General features: G+C 32.5%; 1 protein-coding gene across 1 annotated transcript in view; it reads right to left on the bottom strand.

The window, feature by feature from the left end:
• The window catches only part of LOC114326695 (uncharacterized), a 126,375-nt gene that overhangs the window by 9,848 nt on the left and 92,332 nt on the right, over positions 1 to 24,195 (bottom strand). The window contains exon 3 of the mRNA XM_028275108.2: positions 17,902 to 18,061. Coding sequence (XP_028130909.1) covers positions 17,902 to 18,061 — 160 coding nt within the window. The remainder of the gene's footprint in view (positions 1 to 17,901; positions 18,062 to 24,195) is intronic.

Here is a 24,195-nt window from a genome sequence, read left to right as displayed (position 1 = left end):
AAAGTTATTCGGGTTCAAAAATTGCACTTTTTAGATTTTTTGAAAGTTCAACCGCGTTTATCTCTAAAACTATGAGAATCACCCAAAAAATACAAAAAAATGTTTTGTTTTACAAAAAATCGCTGTTATGTAATTCCTCAAGTTCTTTGTTTATAACAAACTTATCGACATCCGAATCAACTGTTACCCAAATAATTCGTGTTCTACGGGTCAAAATACATAAAAAAAACTTGGGTAAGTACATCTGAATTAAGGAGGCCGTTGTACGCCCCTGGCGACAGGACTAACAATGATGGCTCAAGTAATGACAGGGTTTATTATGACAGGGGATACTTCTCAATACCTTATATTATCATTACTGTGTCAATTTGGTTCCCTTAGTTAGACCTCATCAGATTACTGCCAAGTCATATATTCTTCCACCGCCAAAAGTCTTAGCTACGATACCACGACGTCTTTGAGCTCTTTGTCGTTTTGATTTCAAACTCCTTTCTATCCAAGAGTTTCTTCAGTTTCGGGAACAGAGGGTAATTGGAAGGTTTAAGGAGTCTGGGCTGTAGGGAGGGTGCTCGAAAATTATACATTGTAGATGTTCATGTGGATATTTCCCATTGTTGAAGTTCTTGGCGATGCATGGTGCCGAGCATTGTCGTGAATCAGAAACACCTTCGTCTACCTACACCATGTTACGTCGTTTATTCTTCTTCTTCTTGATGCACCTATCCGTGACGAATATTGGTGATCATCATGGCAATCTTCACCTTATCTGCAGCAACGCGGAAAAGCTGCACAGATGTTGTTTGAACCAGGTTCTGAGGTTCTTTAACCAGGATGTTCTTCTTCTTCCTGGACCTCGCTTTCCAAATATTTTTCCTTGCAGGATGGCTTATAGGAGAGCATATTTGGATTCATTTCACATAATGTGTCCAAAGTATTCCAACTTTCGAGATTTGATGGTGGTCAGTTAGTACCTCTCGGTTCTTCCCCATTCTTCTAAGGACCTTCTCATTTGTGACCCGATCAGTCCATGGGATTTTAAGAATTCTCCGATATAGCCACATCTCAAACGCTTCCAACTTTCGGCACATATCCTCGTTCAAGGTCCATGATTCAACACCATGAAAAAGGACAGAGAAGACGTAACATCTCAACATTCTTATATACCAAGAGAAAGGTTGTGGCTCTTGAAAAACGCGCCCATACGGTTGAAGATTGATCTAACTTTTCCGATGCGCGCTCTTATCTCTTGGTTGTTGGTCCATTCTTCATTTATTATGGTGCCGATATAGTTGTAGTGCCTCACTCTTTCTACAGGGGTTTGGTTGATATAGAGTTGACCTTCTGTTATCTTTTTCTTGCTGATGATCATAATCTTTGTTTTCTTTACGTTTATATTGAGTCCATTCTTCTTCTTCTTCTTATGCAATCTACTAATGGATGTTCGCGATCACGTTTGACCATTTTTTTCTATCCCTTGCAGTATGTATTAGGTCTCCTATGTTTTTTAGTCCTGTCCATTGTTTTACATTACGGAGCCATGACATTCTCTTCCTACCCACTCCCCTTCTTCCTTCGATCTTTCCTTCAATGAAGGTTTGCAGAAACTGATATCTTTCATTTCTAATTATGTGTCCCAGGTATGCCGTTTGTCGTTCTGTACCAATTCTTCTCAGGATTTCTTCATTTGTTATTCTTGCGGTCCAGGGAACTTTAAGGATTCGTCGATAGATCCACATCTCAAATGCCTCTAGCTTATTCATTGTGTTTATTTTTAAAGTCCATCCTTCCATGCCATATAGGAGCACCGACCATATATAGCATTTTGTGAATCTTAGTCTTAGGTTTAGGTCAAAGTCAGAGTTCGTAAAGATGTTTCTGAATTTCATGAATGCACTTCTGGCTCTTTCTATCCGACATTTAATTTCCATATCCGACATCCAGTCTTCACATAGCCAGGTTCCCAGGTACTTAAACTTTGTTACGCGCTCTACATCTTGGTTGTTATATGCTAGTCTTGCATTTTGATGTTGACATAATTGACGGCTGATTATAAGGAACTTGGTCTTTTTTATGTTGATGCTAAGTCCCATGTTCTCGCTATGCTCTCCAATTTTATTAAGAAGGTTTTGGAGGTCTTCTATATTGTCTGCTATTAAGACCGAGTCATCCGCATATCGTATATTATTGACCCAGGTACCATTTACTTTGATGCCGCTTTCGCATTCCTCAAGAGCTTCCTGGAAGATACTTTCTGAATATAGTTAGAACAGTAGTGGGGAGAGAATGCATCCCTGTGTTACACCTCAGAATTTTTTGAGCTTGCGTTGTTTTATTATCCACCTTGACGACAGCTGTTTGATTTCAGTAAAGAGCCTCTATGCAACGAATGTCTTTTTGATCTATGTCGAGTTGTTTTAGTATATGTACGAGTTTATGATGTACTCGATCGAAGGCTTTTTCATAATCTATAAAACACATCATGACATCTCTCCTTTGATCGTAGCAGTTCTGAGCTAGCACTTGGGTTGCAACTAGTGCTTCCTTGGTACCCAGGCCTTTTCGAAATCCAAATTGTTGACGTTAGTCAAATTAGACAAATTGAGTCCATATTGTTGACTATAATACGTGATTTTGTTCATGAGGACTTGTAGGTCTTCTAGGTTGTCCGCAAATACTATGGTGTCATCTGCATACCTGATGTTATTTAGCCGGTACCCGTTTAGTAGAATACCTTTTTCAGTTTCGTGCTGAGCTTCGATAAATATTATTTCAGAGTAAAGATTGAAAATTATGGGGGACAAAATGCAGCCCTGCCTCACTCCATGCATGATTTTCACATATTCGGTATGTTCACCGTCAACTCTGAGGTTTGCAGTCTGATTCCAGTAAAGGTTTCTAATTATTTTCAGATCTTGGTTGTTAATGCCTGGTTCTTTTAGTATTTGCATTATCTTGGCGTGTTGTACTCGATCAAACGCCTTCTCGTAATCAACCAGACATGCGTATACGTCGCAATTGACGTCTCTGCATATCTGGAATAAGACTTGTATTGAAAACAAAGCCTCTGTCGTACCAACAGCATTTATGAACCCGAACTGGTTGGGCGAAATTTGACTTTCACATAGCTTGTAAATTCTCGTATGGATTACCTTTAGGAACAATTCTAGGAGATGACTCATCAGGTTTATCGTACGGTAGTCTTCGCATTTTTTGGCTCCTGGTTTTTTTTGGAGTGCAATAAACTCAGACTTCAGCAATTCTGTTAGTATTTCTCCCAGTGGCGTACTGATAGATCAGCGGGCCCTGGTTCCAGTTGGAATGCGGGCCCGTCTGCCCAATAAAACCACACATTGTATATCAAAAGTTTTTAATAAACATTGAATATAAATCATCATAAAATGTATCATACATTTTTTATAAAAACTCAAGCTAATTTATAGTTCATTGTACTCACGGTTGTTGCTCCAAATTTTAAAGAACCGTTTGGATTGGCATGAAATTTGGCATAAACATAGCTAACATGTAAAGAAAAAAGGTGATATTGTGCCGATGTGTGATTTTGTCCGGGGGGTGAGTTTCTTCCCTTCTTGGGGATGAAAAAATACACGTTCAGGATAAGTCCGGAATTGGATAAACTAACTAATTCTAAGCAACTTTAGTTCCATATATTGTTTTCACTAAGTCAATACTTTTTTATTTATTTGCGAGTGAATATGTTCATTTTTCAACAAAAAAAAAACTACGTTTCTAGAGGGATTTCGGAAATAACTCAAAAAGTCCTCTGTAGACCCAGTAGGAGCAGAGTCATAGGTAATGAAAAATAGGTTCTTATTCGTCAAATTCCAAATCGAATATTTTAACTCATAACACCCTTTTTAAAGTGTTTAAAAAATCTGAATTTCTGTTTTTTTTTAAAAGTTTTTAGCATCAAAAGTAAACAAGGTACGCTCAAAACAAGTTGGTCATTTTTATTGGTAAAAAAAAATCGTAAAAATCACCACCTAATTAGCATCTCAAATTAAACTAATCGTTACCGCTCCACAAGTTACTTGACTTACCTATGTATTTTTTATATGATCTGTAATAGTATGGTATAGCTAGACCCAAACCCAGACATCCAAAGTGAAAGTTATCCTCCAACACCGAATTGTTCTATATGGTCCACACAATGTTCAGAAAAAAGTCACACCATTTTGAGCGTCGGGTTTGGGGGGCAAAGGGGGAGAAATCTGCAAATTCGTAGTTTTTTAAGTTTTTCGTCAATATTTCTAAAACTAAGCGGTTTAGCATGAACAACGTTCTATACAAAATTGTTCTACATTAAATTTGAAATAAAAAAGGCCCTATGCATAACCCTTCTAAAATGAACGGTTCCAAAGTTACGGAGGTAGTATAGTATAATTGGTCCAAAAAAAGGCCTAACCCAGACATCCAAAGTAAAAGTTTTCCTTCAACACCAAATTGTTCTATATGGTCCACATATTGTTCAGTAAAAAGTTACACCATTTTGAGCGTCCGGTTTGGGGTGGAGATGGGGGAGAAGTCGGTAAATTAGTAGTTTTTTTAAGTTTTTCGTCAATATTTCCAAAACTATGCTTTAGAGTAAGGAATGTTCTATAGAAAAATGTTTTACATAAAATTTAAAACAAAAAAGGTTCTATACATAATTGTTATAAAATCAACGGTTCCAGAGTTACGGAGGGTGAAAAGTGGAGGTTTTCGATACTTTTTATATTCACCGATTTCTCCCCCTCTCCCGCCCAAACCCGACGCTCAAAATGGTGTGACTTTTTTCTGAACACTATGTAGACCATATAGAACAATTTGGTGTTGGCGGATAACTTTCACTTTGGATGTCTGGGTTTTTGGTATAGTTATATCATAAATATTGCCCAAAAAATATAAAAGGTATCGAAAACCTCGACTTTTCACCCTCCGTAACTCTGGAACCGTTGATTTTATAACAATTATGTATAGAACATTTTTTTGTTTTACATTTCATGTGGAACATTTTTGTATATAACATTGTTTACGCTAAAGCTTAATTTTAGAAATATTGACGAAAAACTTAAAAAAGCTACTAATTTACCGGTTCTCTCCCATCTCCCTCCCAAACCGGACGCTCAAAATGGTGTAACTTTTTACTGAACAATATGTGGACCATATAGAACATTTTGGTGTTGGAGGAAAACTTTCACTTTGGATGTCTGGGTTATGCCATATTTTGGATCAACTATACTATACTATAAGTTTTATCGGTTCAAAGTTCTCATTTTTGAAAAAAAATTGGTTGAGTAAAAATTGTTTTTTAATTATGAAAATTTTTTTTAATAACTTAAAAATTTTTGGTGGTACCAAAAATTTCAAGTAGTAAAAAAATATGCTATTATAAATATTTTGTGCTTTTTGTTTTCCTGAAGACAAAAATTGGTCAAGGTATGGCTATTCAAAATTTGTATACACTCGTGATTAGTGACTCGTTTAGCCAATTTAACTACAGCCTTTTTAAAAATAAGCACTATGAACTAATGAATCTTACAGATCTTATAAAAAATACATATAAAAATACAAGTAAAGTAATTTGTGAAGTGGTAACGATTAATTTCATTTCGCATTTTTCAATTTTTCGACCAACATTATTTTCATGTTAGAAACTTTTTTTAAAAAAAAAACAAAGTTTTTTTAAATAATTTAAGGTACTAGTACACTTTAGAAGACCAAAAATAAGCATTTTTTCAAGATTTTTTCTCTCAGAAACTTTATTAAAAATGAACATAAAACTTTTTATATATTAACATCTAACTCTTAGAGAATACAAAAAATATATCTTTTTTCATTTATGCCTGTACACTAATATTGTAGAGGGCGCCAAAATCGAGGCCTCGAAAAATAGTAGTTCCGATGGCGGACACTTAATCTCAGGATTGAGATCTCCGAAACAAAAAAGTCATACGGCATTTGAAAAAGGAAGGTTTCTTACGTGACAATTTACCACCGTTAGTGAAAAATTCGGCAAAACAAAGATTTTACGGAAATTTGAAAAAATTTTGTGAAAAAATCGCCCGTTTTCTTTCAGTTTTTCATGGTTAAAAAATATTTATTTTTTATTTTTTGATCAAATTGTGGTAAATTGTCACGTAAGAAACCTTCCTTTTTCAAATGCAGTACGATTTTTTTGTTTCAGATATCCCAATCCTGAGATTAACTGTCCGCCATCATTTTTCGAGGCCTCGACTTTTGCGCCCTCTATAATATTAGTGTACGTGCATAAAAGAAAAAAGGTATAATTTTTGTACTCTCTAAGAGTTAGATATTAATATGTAAATAGTTTTATGTTCATTTTCAATAAAGGTTCTGAGAAAAAAATTCTTGAAAAAAATTATTATTTTTGGTATTCTAAAGTGTACTAGTACCTTAAAAAAAGCTGAAATCAGTCTTCCCGCGAAAATTGCTTGATTTTTTGGTTATTTGGTAGAACTTACTTTTTATTAGCTATAACTCTATTAGCTGCTACATATATACGGGTCTACAGACTTTATATATACTCCATTTTTTTCACTTTTTATCAGCTATATTTTTGCTAATAGTATTTTTTTAATAAAATACTTCGTAAGTTATTTGCGAAAAAGCGCCTGAAAAAGTGGATTTTTGTAGAAAAATATACATTTGCACTCGCAATTAACTCGAAAAGTATTTACTTAGTGAAAAAACAATGTAGAAAAAAAGTTGATTAGAATTAGTTAGTTCATCCAATTCAGGACTTATTTTGAACGTATATATTTTTTACCCCGAGAAGGGGCGAAAGTTATCCCCTGGGTAAAAGCACACATCGGCACAATATCTGGTTTTTTCTTTGACATTTTTAACTATGTGTATGCCAAATTTCATGTCTATCCAAGCCGTTCTTTAAATTTTTTTGGTTTGAAGATTTTGCAATATTTTACCGTGAGTGAATGGAATAAAGCAGTAAATTAATAATAGTTCCATCGTTTTTCATAAGGACATGACTGATCACTTTACGCCAGCAGTTTTTATAAATAATAAAATTCAAAAATTTTCTAGATCTAAATTTCCAGTCATAATAAATTAAAAACCAATATCGGAAAACTACTACAGCTTTTAAAAAACGAAAATTGGAATGTTTAAATAATTACATACAAATCTCTAGGGAGATAAAACCCATAAATAAACAAATATCAAAAAAAAACTTGGATCGGTGAGGTTGATATCAATCAAACGACGAGATTTTATTAAAAATAAATTAGTATCTATATTTTATCCTTATTAGCCTTACCACTATAATAATTGTCTATATTTATGCACTGTTATGATGAGGGTGCTATAAATACAAACAAAAGGATCATCGAGCGTCTTGGAATTATTTTTGTGACGGAATAAAACGGTATAAAACTTCGAATATCTGTTTCCGAATTTGCAACTTTGAAGTTTTACAACTTCGTGCTAATATAAAAAATACAAAAGTGTTTGTGTTAGCACGTGTTTAGGCAGGCAACGGCGGTTATTCTTTAAACAAGAAGTGTTGAGACAAGGGCTTTGTTTAGCAGGTAAAATGAAGGAACCTTACAATAAATAACGTTCTCTGTTTTACTTAATAAATTTGGTTTTCAACTTTTTGGATGAATAGGTATTTTTGTTTTTATTTATAAATACCTGCACAGAAATTAAAATTTATTAAGCAGTTACATTTAGTAGTGTGTACTTGTGTAGTTCAAAATGGCCCAAACAAATTAGAAACAAAGCAAAAAAATAAGCAAAAAACGTGTTAAAGCGGGCCCCTGCGAGGCCCGGGCCCTGGTTCCGCGGAACCCGCGGAACCATACTCAGTACGCCACTGATTTCTCCAGAGTTGTATATGTTGTTGAATATCTTTGTGATTATTTTTATTGATTCGTTGTCCATCAGTTGAAGTAGTTCTGCTTGTATATTATCGGCACCTGCTGCTTTGCCATCCTTTAGCTGTGTTATGGCAGAATAAACTTCCTGCTGTGTTAATTCTGCACTGCACGTTTTATTCTTTGAAGGGTTTCACAATAAGCTTCTGAATTTATTGTTTTACCCCTAGGTATAAATTCTAGGTGGCTTAACACTTATTTGCATTTTTTGTATATCCTGCTGTTTATCACTATTAAAAAGGGCTTAACTGAATGGTACAACAAGCTAATTATTCCTGAGTCTTCACATGCTTGTACCTTCCCGTTTCTGATGGTGAGATCAAAAGGTCGAAATACGTACAATACGTTGGCAAACTAGACAAGCTTTAAATTTATTAAAGTAATAATTTGCGAAGTATTTACCTACAGTATGCGCCAAAACAAACGGCACTGAAAAACTAAAGCTTTATTAAACATGAAAAATTAAATAATAACATTTCAAATAATGCGAATTTAAAATTTTGCTTGTATACAAAATGTGTTCAAAGTGCTCGCCATTGCGTTCCAAGTAGTACTCATAGCACTTAACAAGATTGTTGAGCATGTTATTAAAAATAGGCTGCTGCATTCTTCTGAAAAAGGTCAAAATTTTTTCACTGAGTTCATCAATAGTTGCCGGTGGGTTTTCTGTAAAGATGGCTTGTTTCAGCATACCTCATACGTAAACATCAGTTAGTAGATCAGGTGAATGAGAAGGGTAAGGAAAATTCGTGTTACGGGAAATTACGCGGTCTTCAAAATTTTCTCGAATCAGATCTAAGGATGCTCTCGTGGTATGACAAGTAGCTCCATCCTGTTGGAACCATTGGCTATGTAACTGTATGTTTCTGGCAAGACAGAATTGTCTGAGACCAATAAAAAATGGTGTCAAAATGTGTTCTCTATATTGCATTTGATTTAGTGTAACTGGTCTTCTACGCTCGTCGTCCACGAAGTAAGGGCCCAATAATCCATTACCTGACACTGCGCACCAAATCGTTACAGTGTCACTATGAAGAGGTTTCTCTACGATGATGTCTGGTCGTTCAGAACCAAGAAAACAATTTGTCTGTCGATTGATAAATCCATTCAGATGGATGTGACATTCGTCTGTAACCCACACACTAGAAAAAAATAGGGGTTGTTCATAAACCATTGCCAAGACTGAAGCACAATAAACAACTCTTGATGTCTTGTCTTGTCAAGTGTTGCCCAATCTGTATTTTATAGGGAAAACCACCAATCTTCTTAAACATTCTTCGGGTAGACGTTTCACTCAAATTCATTTTTAGAGATGTTCTGCGGAGACTTCTTTTTGGTGATTCTAACACCTGTTGAAATAGCCTTCCTTGATTCGCATTTGTTGTCACGGTAACTGGACGACCAGTGCAGCTTTTGCGTTTAGTTAGAATGCTTTCTGTTCGTCGAAATTTTGCAACGACTCTTAACAAGTCCTTATTAATCGGTCCAGGCTTCTGAAACTCTTCCCGAAATTGATTGGCAACGGCAACCATTAACAATATATAATCTTTAGACCTTCTACCCTCTCAAGTGTAGGTAAACCATTAACAAACTAGGTCCATTTGATTATCCAATCCCGTATGAGCGGAAATAATACTCAATAATAAATATTTTTTCTTGTGTTGTAAGCACCATTTCGAATCTTTTTGACAGTTTGTTAGAATAAACAATATTTAAAAATACCATGACACCTATTGTCACTTGTTTCATATGACGCGATTATATTTCACAGGCTCCCTGATTTCAGTGTCCTTTGTTTTGGCGCATACCGTATTTTAACAGACGAGAATTTTCGGATTTTAGTGAAAATCATTTTAAATAAATAAAATAAAGTATTGGACCGAATTTAAAAATGTAAAGAACTAATGTACAGGGAATTGCAGGAGCTTTAAAACGATATTTTATTGGACCCCCATTACCATTCAAACTGCTGAGGAGATACTTACCCTGTCTTAGGGTGAAAGTAAAATAATCTAAAATACCGGAAAAAATGAATGTGTCCCTCTTTAATCAAAAATTGGCCAGTCACTGGGTTTTTCAAAAATGTTGTCGTAGTTTCTGATAATGCCTCTGTTTCGTTTTCGTCCAACCACCTTGTATGAATGTGAGAACAAATATAAATATATAATATTAGTCCGTTCTTTAACGGTAAAATATTGCAAAACTTCTAAATTTTAAAGAACCGCTTGGATTGATATGAAATTTGGCATACACATAGCTAATAAGTCAAAGAAAAAAAGTGATATTGTGCCGATATGTGCTTTTGCCCTGGGGGTGGTTTTCACCCCCTCTTGGGGGTGAAAAAATATTCGTCCAAAGAAAGTCAGGAAATGGATAAACTGGCTAATTTTAAGTAACTTTTGTTCTATAGAGTTTTTTCACCAAGTCAATACTTTTCGAGTTATTTGGCAGTGAATATGTTCATTTTTTCAACAAAATAACCACGCTTTTAGACGGTTTTTCGTAAATAATTCAAATAGTAAGTATTTTGTCGAAAAAAGATTCTTATCAAAAATATAGCCTGTAAAAAATTTAAAAAAAAAATGGTGTATATATTACGTCTCTACACCTAGTAGAAGCAGAGTTATAGCTATTGAAAAATAGGTTGGTATTCGTCAAATTCCAAATGGAATATTTTAACGTGAAATAACCCAAAAATGAAGCACATTTCGGGGAAAACTCATTACAACTTATTTAAAGTGTTTAAAAAAAGCTTCATTTTTGTTTTATAAAAAAAATTCTAGCCTCAAAATTAAACAAGTTACGCTCAAAATAAAGTTAGTCCCTTTTGGTTTTGGTAAAAAAATCGAGAAAATCACCCCCTAATTAGTATCTTAAGTGAACTTAATCGTTACGACAAGTTTATTGACTCGTGTATATATTGTTTATATGATCTGTAAGTTTCATCGGTTCAAAGTCTTTATTATTGAAAGGGCTGTAGCTAAAAGGGATTGAACGAGTCACTGATCACGAATGTATGCAAATTTAGAAACACCAAATCTCAATCAATTTTTGTCTAACAGAAAACCAAAAAAGTACGTGATATTCAGAAAAGCAAATCTGACTTTTTTTGTTTTTCGAGATTTTTGGTATCTCTAACAATTTTCAAGTTATTTTGAAAAAAACATATTTTTCAAAATTTAAATTTTTAAAAATTTTATTTGAAACCAAATTTTTTCAAAACTAAGCACTTTGAATCGATGAAACTTACAGAGCATATAAACACAACATAAGTAAAATAATTTGTGGAGCGGTAACGATTAATTTCATTTAAGTTGCTAATTAGGGGGTGGTCTTCCCGATTTTTTTTGCAAAAACAAAATGGACCAACTTTATTTTGAGCGTAACTTGCTTAAATTTAGTGCTAGAAACTTTTTGTAAAAACAGAAATAAAGCTTTTTTTAAATACTTTAAAAAAGTTATAATGGATTTTTCCCAAAAAGTGCTTAATTTTTTGGACATTTCACGTCGAAATAATTTGAAATTTGGTGAATATGAATCTATTTTTCATTGGCTGTAACTGTGGTTCTACGAGATCCAGAGACCTAACGTGTACACCATTTTTTTTACATAGGCTATATTTTTGCTAAGAAAGTTTTTTTCGACAAAATACTTACTTTTTGAGTTATTTGCGAAAAACCGTCTAAAAATGTGGTTATTTTGTTGGGAAATGAACATATTCACTCGCAAATAACTCGAAAAGTGTTGACTTAGCGAAAAAGCTCTATAGAACAAAAGTTACTTAAAATTAGTCAGTTTACCCATTTCCGGACTTATTTTGGACATATATTTTTTCACCCCCAAGAGGGGGTGAAAGTCACCCCCAGGGCAAAAGCACACATCGGCACAATATCACTTTTTTTCTTTGACATGTAAGCTATACGTATGCCAAATTTCATGTCAATCCAAGCGGTTCTTTAAAATTTAGAGCAAAAACTGTGAAAGAATGGACTATATCACTTCTAAATGTAAACGTAGAAATGTGATTCTAGCGCAGTGATGCATTAACTTTTCTCATGGTTTTGTAGCAAATAAAATCACAAAAAACCTTAAATATAGTTATGTTTAATTAATACTTTACAATTATTACCAAACAGGACAGCATTCTTAAAAATAATATATAGGTACCAATTTGCCTAATTTTCAGATTATTTTTAATTTTTAATTAATGTATCTAGCTTGCAGAGAACATTGACACAGGTACAATAAGTATTATGCTTGTACAAAAGATAACATAAACATTTCGACAGTATAGTAAAGTAAGGGATTATAAATATATAAATATTTAAATTTTATAAAATAGGAATAAGTGTTCAAAAAGCTGCGGTTGTAGTGTACATTTAGGCTCTCCTTTAATCTTAATCCATGTAGTCTTCGTTGGTTTTGGTATATTGAACAGCTTACAAGAATATGTTTGACAGTGATCTGCGTGTTGAAGTATTGGTCTGAGAGCTCAGACGACATCAGATATCTATGTATTAACCTGGTATATCCACTTCGTAGTCTTTTTGGATTTAATTTTCTGCATATCTGCGGAGCTTCAAATGTCCCTATGTACTACTGGATTCTCTCCATTTGAATTCTTTCAAAATGTGCCTATGTATCAATGCTACTCTTTCCAATACCTATTCCAGTAAGTTTGCCAATAATTAAGTGTAACATATTTAAATGTATATTTATTTATTAAGCTCAACAGGCCTTGAAGACCTAGGGCTGAAAGATTTAATTAAATTATTTCCTTACAATTACTATTATTTACATTATACAGAGAGAGTCTGTAAAGTGGAATAAATTCAATATCTCAAATACTAATTGTTTTTTTGGAAAATGCTCAGACCCGTCGATTAGTATTTCAAATTGTCCTTTTTGACATTCAATAAAAATGTATACAGGATGTCCCAATTTAGAGATATGACGTCATCGTCGATTTTCTTAAATGGCAACACTGTCATTTTGATAGCTAATTTGATAGGGTTTGTAAAGTTATACATAACTGCAAAATATCAAATTTTTATTCTCTACCATTTACAAGATAATAGAAAATAAGAAAGTTATATCTGTAATTTGGAATATATTCAATAATTAAAATACTAACTGTTTTTTTGAAAAATGCTCAGACCCGTCGATTAGTATATCAAATTGTCATTTTTGACATATAATAATAATGTATACAGGGTGTCCCAATTTAGAGATATGACGTCATCGTTGATTTTCTTAAATGGCAACACTATCATTTTGATAGCTATTTTGATAGCGTGTGTAAAGTTATACACATCTGAAAAATTTCAAAATTTTATTCCCTACCATTTACAAGATAATAAAAAATAACAAAGTTATGAAGAACAAGAAGTAATCAAATAATAATTGAATTTATTTATTTCAATTAAGCAAATGCTCATAACGTTGCCCATTGACAATTTGACAATAATTGAGGGCAACATTATGAGTTTTTGCTTAATTTATTGAAATAATTAAATTCAATTATTAGTTGATTACTTCTTTTTCATAACTTTGTTATTTTTTATTATCATCTAAATGGTAGAGAATACAAATTTGAAATTTTGCAGTTGTGTATAACTTTACACACCCTATCAAAATAGCTATCAAAATGACAGTGTTGCCATTTAAGAAAATCAACGATGACGTCATATCTCTAAATTGGGACACCCTGTATACATTATTATTATATGTCAAAAAGGACAATTTGATATACTAATCGACGGGTCTGAGCATTTTTCAAAAAAACAGTTAGTATTTTAATTATTGAATATATTCCAAATTACAGATATAACTTTGTTATTTTCTATTATCTTGTAAATGGTAGAGAATAAAAATTTGATATTTTGCAGTTATGTATAACTTTACAAACCCTATCAAATTAGCTATCAAAATGACAGTGTTGCCATTTAAGAAAATCGACGATGACGTCATATCTCTAAATTGGGACACCCTGTATACATTATTATTGAATGTCAAAAAGGACAATTTGAAATACTAATCGACGGGTCTGAGCATTTTCCAAAAAAACAATTAGTATTTGAGATATTGAATTTATTCCACTTTACAGACTCTCTCTGTATATTTATTACACTATATCCTATACTACTATAATATATACAATATTACATTCATTTATATAAAACACTTAATATTCCTTATAGTCTTTCCATAGTTGTATAGTCTTGTTTTCTGTCCAAAGCTTTTTCTTTCCAGTTCACAATATTACTCTTTTGTAAGTCTTCATATACGCTCTCTTTCTATCTCCTTCTTGGTCTACCTATTCTTCTTTTTTGGATTGGCTTACGTGATAGTCTGATAGTACCATTTTTGGCATTCTTTCCCTTCCCATTCTTTCAATGTGTCCTAAATATCGGATTCTTTGTGCTTTGATTGCCGTCGTTATTTTTGGTTCCTTATAGAGTTCTTCAAGTTTCTTATTATTTCTTCTTCTCCATTGACCATCTATTTTCACGCCTCCATATATTGCTCTTTGTATTTTTCGTTCCCATCTTTCTAAAAGGTCTATTTCTGATTTTTTAAGCACCAATGTTTCACATGCATATGTAGCTGTAGGTCTGATAACGGTTTTGTAGATTCTTATTTTTGTTTTTCTTGAGACATATTTTGATTTCATTAATGATCGCAGTGCCCCATACTTTTTGTTTCCTTTTGCTATTCTTGCTTTTATCTCGCCTTCCCATGCCCCTTTTCATCTAGTTTTACACCCAGATAAGTAAATTCTGAAACTCTTTTAAACGAGCATGAATTTTCTCCTTCTATCTCCAATGTGAAATTGTCCTCTTTTTCTTTATCTGTTTCTCCCATTATCATGTATTTTGTATTTTCCTTATTTATGAGGAGACCAAACTTTTTTGCTTCTTTTATTATATTTCTCATTAATTTTGTTAACTCTGTCTTACTTGTCGTTAACAGTGTTAGATCGTCTGCGAATGCTATACATTGATGGACATTTTTACAAATCGTTTCCTGTGTGTTTATTTTACTTTTATATTTAAATGTAACACATTTAATAGACGGCGCACGTCCCCGTTGTCGCCCCGTTCCGTTATACTGTAAACTAGCCAATGCTTTATATATCACACGATTCTTTAACGTGTCCCGTAAGACAGCTATGCCGTCCACGTCCCGGTCGTAAGATAAATCAGCCTTTATACGACACAAAATCGGGACCACTGGAAACGACTGGGAGAGGCCCACGTCCAGTAATGGACACTATGATTTCGTTTGCGTTTCTACAGTTTTTCCCATAGAGATCCTGCCCACTCGCTTGTTAGTTGTACTGTTACGTTTCCTTTTTCTTATTTTATTAAAGTTTTTTTAAGATTTTAATTTTCAATCTACTCGTATTTTTCTGTCCAAAATGCAATATTTTTCTCAAACAATATAGATTTTTATTTCGGTTATCGAAAACTTATCTCTCAGTTATAGGCTATTGATTATGTATTTTAGAAAGGAACTACAACGTTAACGGGGTTTTATTGTTTCATAGAGTCAATGGACCTCTAAATATGAAAATCTTGCGAAGTGCCTACCATTTAAAGGGGTGCGTTTTTGAGAAAGGGGTGAATTAGTCCCTAGGCACAGGGCGAATTAGGGTGAGTTATATGCACTTTAAGTACAAACACATCTACAGAAAAATTGTTCCAGGTTAAATTTACTATCGAAACATCACATTTTAAAGTCAACAATATTTTTTTTCTAAAAATATATTCAAAAGAAAAGCAAGAAACAAACGCGGAAGATATCAATTTTGTTTTTTGCCCCATAACTTTTTCCGCAGGGATATAGGTAATAAACTTACATAGTTTCTCTTTAAAATGGCGTTTACTAGAAGTCTCTGTGATTTATAGTTTCCAAAATATGATTCTTCAAATTTCGCTACTCACAGCGATTTTGGCCCATTTTCCTTGTTACTCCTCAAACATTGTTCTGTAACTTTTTGCTACGTAGCTTTTGGTATATGTAATAATAATAATAGGAAGAAAAGTCAATTATCTTTGAAATGGTCTACTGTAAAAGGCTGTATGACTATTTTTAATCAAGATACTGTTGTTCAAAGTTTTATACTTTTAATGAGTTTTGATATATTTTACGATCATTTTTTTCGCATTATAACTTTTTTATTGTATAATATTTAATTATTCATACACATACCGGCAAAATTAAAGGAGCACCGTAAAAATGGGGCATGTTTGATGTCTCGAATCTTCTAAACCAGTTCTCCGATTTGAGTGATTTTTTTAGTATGTTGTAGCCTTATGATTTAAGAATATCGGCGTAATAATATTGTTGCTAGACAGGATATTGCTAGACAAATATTGTATATATAGGTATATTTATGTATATTGTAATAAAAAAGAAAGCTTGTTTTCTTGTTAAAATTGTGTATTGTAAAAAATTCTAGGGCTATTAAACAAGATATGCTTTTTCAAAATGTGACATATATACACATGCAATAATAGGTCCCACTTAGTTGGAACCATATGGAAAACTTTTTTTTATTATTAACTTTATGAAAAAATTATTCCTTGTAAAATGTTCTGCATAGTATAAAACCTAAGATCCAATCATCAGATATAAAATTTTATCAAAAGTGTACGAGGTATGTTAAAAAATATGAATTTCGCTCAAGAGAGTAGCTTTATATTTTACAATATCGAAAAGTGTTATGAAGAAAAGTTATTTGGGATTAAAAATTATGTTAGAATATGCAATTATATTCTTTTAATTGAAAAAATAAAAAAAATTTAAAATTTTTCTCAGATAAAATACGGATACCCTTGGATATCCTGCGGATATCTTGTTTAAAATAGTCCTAGAATTTTTGCAATACATACACCATTTTAATCTAAAGAAAATAAGCTTTTTTTATTCCACAATGTATATACCTAAATGTACAAGAAAAAAAGTCATAATGAGAAATTTAAAAGTATAAAAGCTTGAAAAAGCATAACTTGCTTAAAAAGAGCCATATAATCTTATACAATTAATAGACCATTTTAAATGAAATTGACTTCTTTTTCTACTAAATGTACCATTGCATAATATACCTAGAAATGCGTAGAAAGAAGTTACAGAACAATGTTTGCGAAATAATGAGGAAAATGGCCCAAAAATTCTCGGAATGGGACGTTTCGATGCCGCCGGTTCATCGCCGGCCGTTTCGATGCCGCCGGTTCATCGCCAGTCCATTTAATCGCCGCCATATCTCGCATTTCCTAGAATTCCTAATTAATACTAAAAATGACTAATAATTGTAACTGTCGAAAATTCGGAAATATATCAGATAGCGATTAATTGACTGGCGATGAATCGGCCGGCATCGGCATCGAACTGGCGGCGATGAAACGTCCTAGACCCAAAAATTCTGTAAGCGGTGAATTTTGAAAAATCCTATTTCGAAAACTGTAAATCCTAGAGACTTTCGCCAAACTTCATTTGAAAGAGGAAGGATTTATAGGAAGTTATTTTTCTCTGAAGCAATGTCTATACCTATATCTCTGTGGAAAAAAGTTATGGGGCAAAAAACAAAATTGCTTTCTTTCATGTTCTTTTTTTGGAAAAAAATATCTTTGACTTTTAAATGTGATATTTCGATAGTAAATTTAACCTGGAACAATTTTCATGTAGACGTGTTTGTACCAAAAGTGTATAGGACTTACCCTAATTCACCCTGTGCCTAGGGACTAATTCACCCCTTTCTCAAAAACGCACGCATTTAAATGGTAGCACTCCGCGGTTTTTTCAAATTTAGACGTCCATTGATCATATGAGACAATAAAATCCCGTTAACGTTGTAGTTCCTTTTAGCCCTCTTATTTTGAACATAATCAATAGCCTATTATCTTTTCCATAAACTCAAATGGCGAGTTACTTTTATTTTAATAAGTACATAAGAATGATTAAATATATTAAGGACTATTTTTACCTTTTTATTCACAGATCGTATAAAGTCAGCAGCAGTAAAAACAGGTGGAGGCGGAGTACTGGTAGGTTGCTGAGTGTTTGAATTTGATTGACCACCATGTGGAGAAGGCAATTGAGAAGTTGAAGCTATATCACCAACAGCGACCCATGTTGAGCAAGACCTAAAAATTTAAGATACTTATTATAATACCTAATAATATTCGGTGACGGAATTATTAAACTTGCGCTTTGGTAGAGACCTTGTTTAGTTTGATTTAAATAGTTCAATCGCTGCCGTATTGTAATTCCTTTTAAAAATCTTTTATGGCTTTGACGTTTTTATTTTCAATAGTCAAAATTACTGGCAAAGTGTGTGATTGGTTGGCGTTCTCCCGAAAACGAAATTTTTTATGCATAGGTTTGTTATTTATTTTTTTTGTGCATATAGTGGTGTAAAAAGTCGTGTTTAGATATCGTGCGAACTTGCGAAGTAGGTTACTGATAATAACCCGGGAGGTAGTGTCTTTGACCGGAGCATTTTAGCGTGGATGTTTTCTTTTTATTTAGTTAGGTCAGTTAGGTGTCCCAAAGCTTATTAACAAAGGATGTGTCAGCTGGCCCAAAACCGGGGATTTTAGCCAAAAGTTTCACATTTTACCTTTTCTTGGCATTTTACATTTTCCATTAAAACGCTACAACTTAATATGCTAAATATTTATCTTCGTGACTTATATCTATTAATGGCGTAGAGTACTTGGCTCATAGCTTTCACCCAGGCGACCCGGGTTTAATTCCTGCCATTGAATTTTTTTTCTTTTTAAAATTGACCTTTTATTTTGAAAAATAATTATTTTTTGATAATACCACGTTTTTATTATTTATACGACACAATATAAAAAGTCTATGTCTTTTATAGAATCGTAAACTATGCATTTGATCATAAATATTATGATTGACCTTAACCTTCGGATGACCAAGCGGGGTGAATTGTGGCCCCAGCGTATGTTTTTCTTTAATAAATTCAAAAGTATTTTCAATTTTTAACTCATTATTTTTTTGTTTGACTTTAATAATATCATTCTAGATATCCTCATATTTTGAAATAAAACAATTCTCTATATTTTACCAATAAAAATGTTCTGAAGTTGATGTTTAGTAAAATACCGTCTATTATGTGTAATTCCAAGTAGTTTTACGCTAATGACGTCGACTTTGCAAAGTAACAAGACACTTACTCAACATACACACTACACATGACACTAATATTCATGTTGTGACTGGCTGAATGACATAAAGTCCATGCCATAAAAAAACTTCATTTTTTTGTTAATTGTCATTTTTGACATTTTTGACCTGGGGTCATTTTCCCCCCTTGGCCATTTATATTATAGAGAAAAAGGAAATATTTAGATTGCTATTAAAAATGGGGGTTAGTGATAGAAAAGTGAAAAATTAGGGTTGTATGTGTCTTTTGGTTGTACATCATATAAAATTAAGAAAAGACAGTTTGTCCAAAAAATAAAAAAGAATGTCGGGGGAGGACACCCTCCTTTTCACTTAGATTGGTCGTACCATCTTATCAACCTTCAGGGGTTCATGTACAACAAATTTGCTTATTAAGGTCAATCATAATATGATCAAATGCATAGTTTACGATTCTATAAAAGACATACAGACTTTTTATATTGTGTCGTATAAATAATAAAAACGTGGTATTATTAAAAAATAATTATTTTTCAAAATAAAATATCAATTTTAAAAACAAAAAAAATTTCAACGGCAGGAATTGAACCCGGGCCGCTTGGGTGAAAGCTATGAGCCAAGTACTCTACGCCATTAATAGATATGTCACGGAAAAAAATATTTGACATATAAGTTGTAGCGTTTTTCCATCAAGTTTCATATTTTACCTTTTCTTGCCTAAAATCCCCGGTTTTGGGCCAGCTGACACATCATTTGTTAATAAGCTTTGGAACACCTAACTAAATAAAAAGAAAAAAGCCATGCTAAAATGCTCCGGTCAAATTTGACAATACCTCCCGGGCTATAAGCAGCTATAATGAAGAAAAACTGAGAGGAACTGAACACTATCATATCTCGAAAGCTACAGTACTTCGGACACATGTGAAATGAATCCAGATATGCCCTATTACAAACCATCCTACAGGAAGAAATATTTGGTAGGCGAGATCCAGGAAGAAAAAGTACATCCTGGTTAAAGAATCTCCGAACCAAGTTTGCAAAAAACTGCAATGCTGATCACCAACATTCATCACGAATAAGCACATCAATAAAAATGATCAATAATTGAAAATTCATTTTAAAATTTAACAATTAATTCATAGGTTCTCGTTAGGCTTCTCTAGGTCTACCTCAGAGATTTATTTTTAGCCCTTCAATGTATAATATCTATATTCTAGACTTAAAAACAAATTGCTACGGCAACTAAAAAAATTCTCCAGTTGAAGATGATACCGTCATATATTCTCAATGGTAGGGGAGCCCAAGCGGAAATTTTTGCAGTTGCTCGAGGGCGTCAGATTATCATATGGGGAGAAACCTGGTACCCTGCAGATGTACCTCTACCATATATTGGCTCTAAACACAGAGAAGTTCGTTAAGGGGGGCCCGAAAAAAAAATATCTTTAAAAATACTCGAAATTGTCAGGTTAAGATAAGGTAAGTTAAGTACATGCAAAAGAGTGTATTGTAATGAAACTAGCGTTTCGTATTTATGTACGACTTTATTAATTTATTTATACAAGGTTTCTTTACACATATCTAGCTTAAACTAAACTTATTTACAAAATCAGTTCCTATTTATAGCCCAGCTGTTATTCTGGAACAATCCACGCTCATCTCTAGCTATCAGCTGGTCACGCCTACTTGAGGTACGTTCTCGAACACTCTTTACCCCTCCGCCGCCGCCACGAACATTCGATAACGTCATTCTCGAGTTGTGTACCAGTATACGGGGGTCGGTCAAGAGTTCTCTTTCGATACAGTATACTTCAAAAATCTGCCAATTTGAGCGGGGCGTAAGGAAATGGGTGAGTCAAAAAGTTTGAATAAAAAATGAATATCAGATCGAAAAACTAAAAAATACGTCTTCAATATTTTTCAAAAATCTATCGACTGGTACCAAACCTAACCGGGTAAATTTAAAATTTTAAATACAAACCCCGCGATATTTCGCAAAAGGAACATCAGATCGAAAAACCTTAAAGTACAGTTTCTAAATGTTTTTGAAAAATCTATCGAATGGTACCAAACATGACACCCCACGGAGGTGGGGTGGGGGGTTACTTTAAAATCTTAAATGGGACCCCTAAATTTTTATTGCAGATTTGGATTCTTTACGTAAAAATAAGCAACTTTTATTCGAGACATTTTTTCGAGTCATAAATAGATGGCTCTATAATCGGAAAAAACGATTGTTGGAAATGGAAAATCAAATTAAAAAATGAAAAGTCCCCACTAATATGGTCCCCACAACCCAATAGGTCCCCATATTGCTCGAGTGACTGCAAATTTAGCATACTTTGCTCCCCTACCACAATATTTTAAACTATTCTTTACTAAATAATAATTAAAAAGTACATTATTAAAACAATCATCTAAGTGAATCTAAATTCTAATATAGAAGCCGTGATAAGGTACTTCTTGTGAAGTGAAATAATTATTAAAAAAAGTAAATTAGAAAAACTATCACTATGTATAATTATCAGTAGTAATTGCACAAGAGCTCTAAAAGTATTGAATTTTTCCCGAGTGACACTTTGACAGTTTTAATTTAATGAGCACTTTAATGACACTTTAATGAGCCGAAGGCGAGTGAAATTATGTCAAAATGTAACGAGGTCAAAAATTCTATATTAATTTTAGAGATCGAGTGCAATTTGTTGCGATTATTTCATGAATAAAACTGTTCAAAACCAATATTTTATTGTAATTTATTTATGTAAGTACAAATTAGTACAATTAAACACACAGTTGTTATAAATATTTTACTGTTGAAAGTCATCACTTTTATAATTTTTAAAACATTAATTGTCATTAATGTCACTGAATGTATTTTTTCATAGCAACGAAGGGCATCTGACGTAATATACTTGACGACGGGAAATTATCAAAAATTATCAGTCTAATTTAGAATTCTGTAGCTTTCTATTGGTCAGAATCTCCTATGAATGAAATAATCAAATTAATTTCTGGACATAAAATAATATATATAATACATATAGACCAGGGCGCATCTGTAAAAATATTAGTACATTTGGACGTTGAAAGGTGACTCAAATTTTTTTGCAGAAATTGCTTTAAAATAACTCAAATAATAATATTTGAGTTATCCTCCCTCTCAGAAAGGTCCGGAACATTGTTTAAATAATCAAAATGTCAAAAAATGAAGGGAAAATTCGATTTTTTTCTTCGTTTTTTGATTATAACTTTAAAAGTTTTAATTTCCGAGAAAAGTTGTACTAACATAAAAGTTGCGTAATTAAATTTCCTATAATACAGAACTGATTAAATTTTTAAAAAATAGTCATCCTTGTTGCAAAATAGCAATAATTGCCAAAAAAACCAGACAAAAACAAGTATTCGCATTTTACGTTTTTTTAGCCATTTATGCTACACTTAGGACCTTCATATATCACCCAGAAATCTTTATGATACAGTAAAACAACACTGTAAATTTTATTAAGATAGGTTCAATGATTTTGTAAAATAAATTTTGCAATCCAGCTTTCGCAAAAAAAAATTCATTTTTTCAAAATGTTACAGGACTGAAAATAAAGCAGTTAGCAAGTTGAAATTTTTCTTGTATATAGAAGTGTACTTTACCTTTCATTTGCAATTTGTAAAATTAAAATCGATTAACTACCACGGCGTCAGGATTTTTTTTAAATAAACATTAATTATTGGTGCTACGCGCAGGACAGCGGATAGTTTGCTCTGATTGGGCATTCCAATGACCTTTGATAATGATTGATACATTTTAATTTTTATTACATTTCGATATAAATAAATAAATTTGTTTATTGCAAAATAAAAACACATACTCTAGCCTTTGAAATAGCACTTTTTTTAGCAAAAACTTTCTTTGTTCATATATTTTAACTTAGAGAATAAAAGTTTATTATTTTTAAACATATGCAATTGTTTAAACAATATTTCACAAACAATAATAAAATTAGTTTGATTTTTGTAGAATTAAAATATTAAAATACAACAAAATATAGAGTAATAAAATAATATATTAGATAAAGATTGGAATAAATTTTGGTGGAAATCAACTTGTGTGAATCGAACACCGCTGTCCTGCGCGTAGCACCAAAAATTAATGTTTATTTAAAAAATTTCCTGACGCCGTGGTAGTTAATCGATTTTAATTTTGCAAATTGCAAATGAAAGGTACAGTACACTTCTATAAGCAAAAAAAATTCAACTTGCTATCTGCTTTATTTTCAGTCCTGCAACATTAAAAAAAAATGAATTTTTTTTGCGAAAGCTGGATTGCAAAATTTATTTTGCAAAATTTATTAAACCGATCTTAATGAAATTTACAGTGTTATTTTATTATATCATAAAGTTTTTCTATGTAAAATATGAAGGTCCTAAGTTTAGCATAAATGGTTGAAAAACATAAAATGCGAATACTTGTTTTTGTATGATTTTTTGCGCAATTATTGCTATTTTGCAACAAGGGTGACTATTTTTTTTATATTTAACCAATTCTATATTGTTGGAAATTTAATTTCGCAACATTTATGTCAGTACAACTTTTCTCAGAAATAAATAGTTTTAAAGTTATAATCCAAAAACTAATAAAAAAATCGAATTTTTCCTTCATATTTTGACATTTTGATTATTTAAACAATGTTCCGGACCATTTTGAGTGGCAGGATAACTCAAATATGATTATTTGAGTTGTTTTCAAGCAATTTCTGCAAAAAAATTTGAGTCACCTCTCAACGTCCATCTCAAAACAGATGCGCCCTGGACAAATAATCTAAAATCTCTAAACATGGTTAAAGAAACTGAGGAAATGGTTCTCCACAACAACAATTAATCTATTTAAAGCATCAGTTAATAAAATAATTATAGCCAAAATGTACGTCAATATTTGAAACGAATAGGCACCAAAAGAAGAAGAATCTAAAAACATTCCCTTTAGGAGAAAATACATTCCTCTAAATATCCTGTAGAGATTATACACATTAATGTATTAAGGTTAAGTCTTTGGTTGATAAAGCGGTTCAACGGATATAACAAAAGAGACAAGGAAGATTCTACAAACACATTCAACCATCTA

Source organism: Diabrotica virgifera, chromosome 5 (genome assembly GCF_917563875.1).
Source record: "Diabrotica virgifera virgifera chromosome 5, PGI_DIABVI_V3a".
Lineage (NCBI taxonomy): Eukaryota > Metazoa > Arthropoda > Insecta > Coleoptera > Chrysomelidae > Diabrotica > Diabrotica virgifera.
This window is presented reverse-complemented; position numbering and strand designations above follow the sequence as displayed.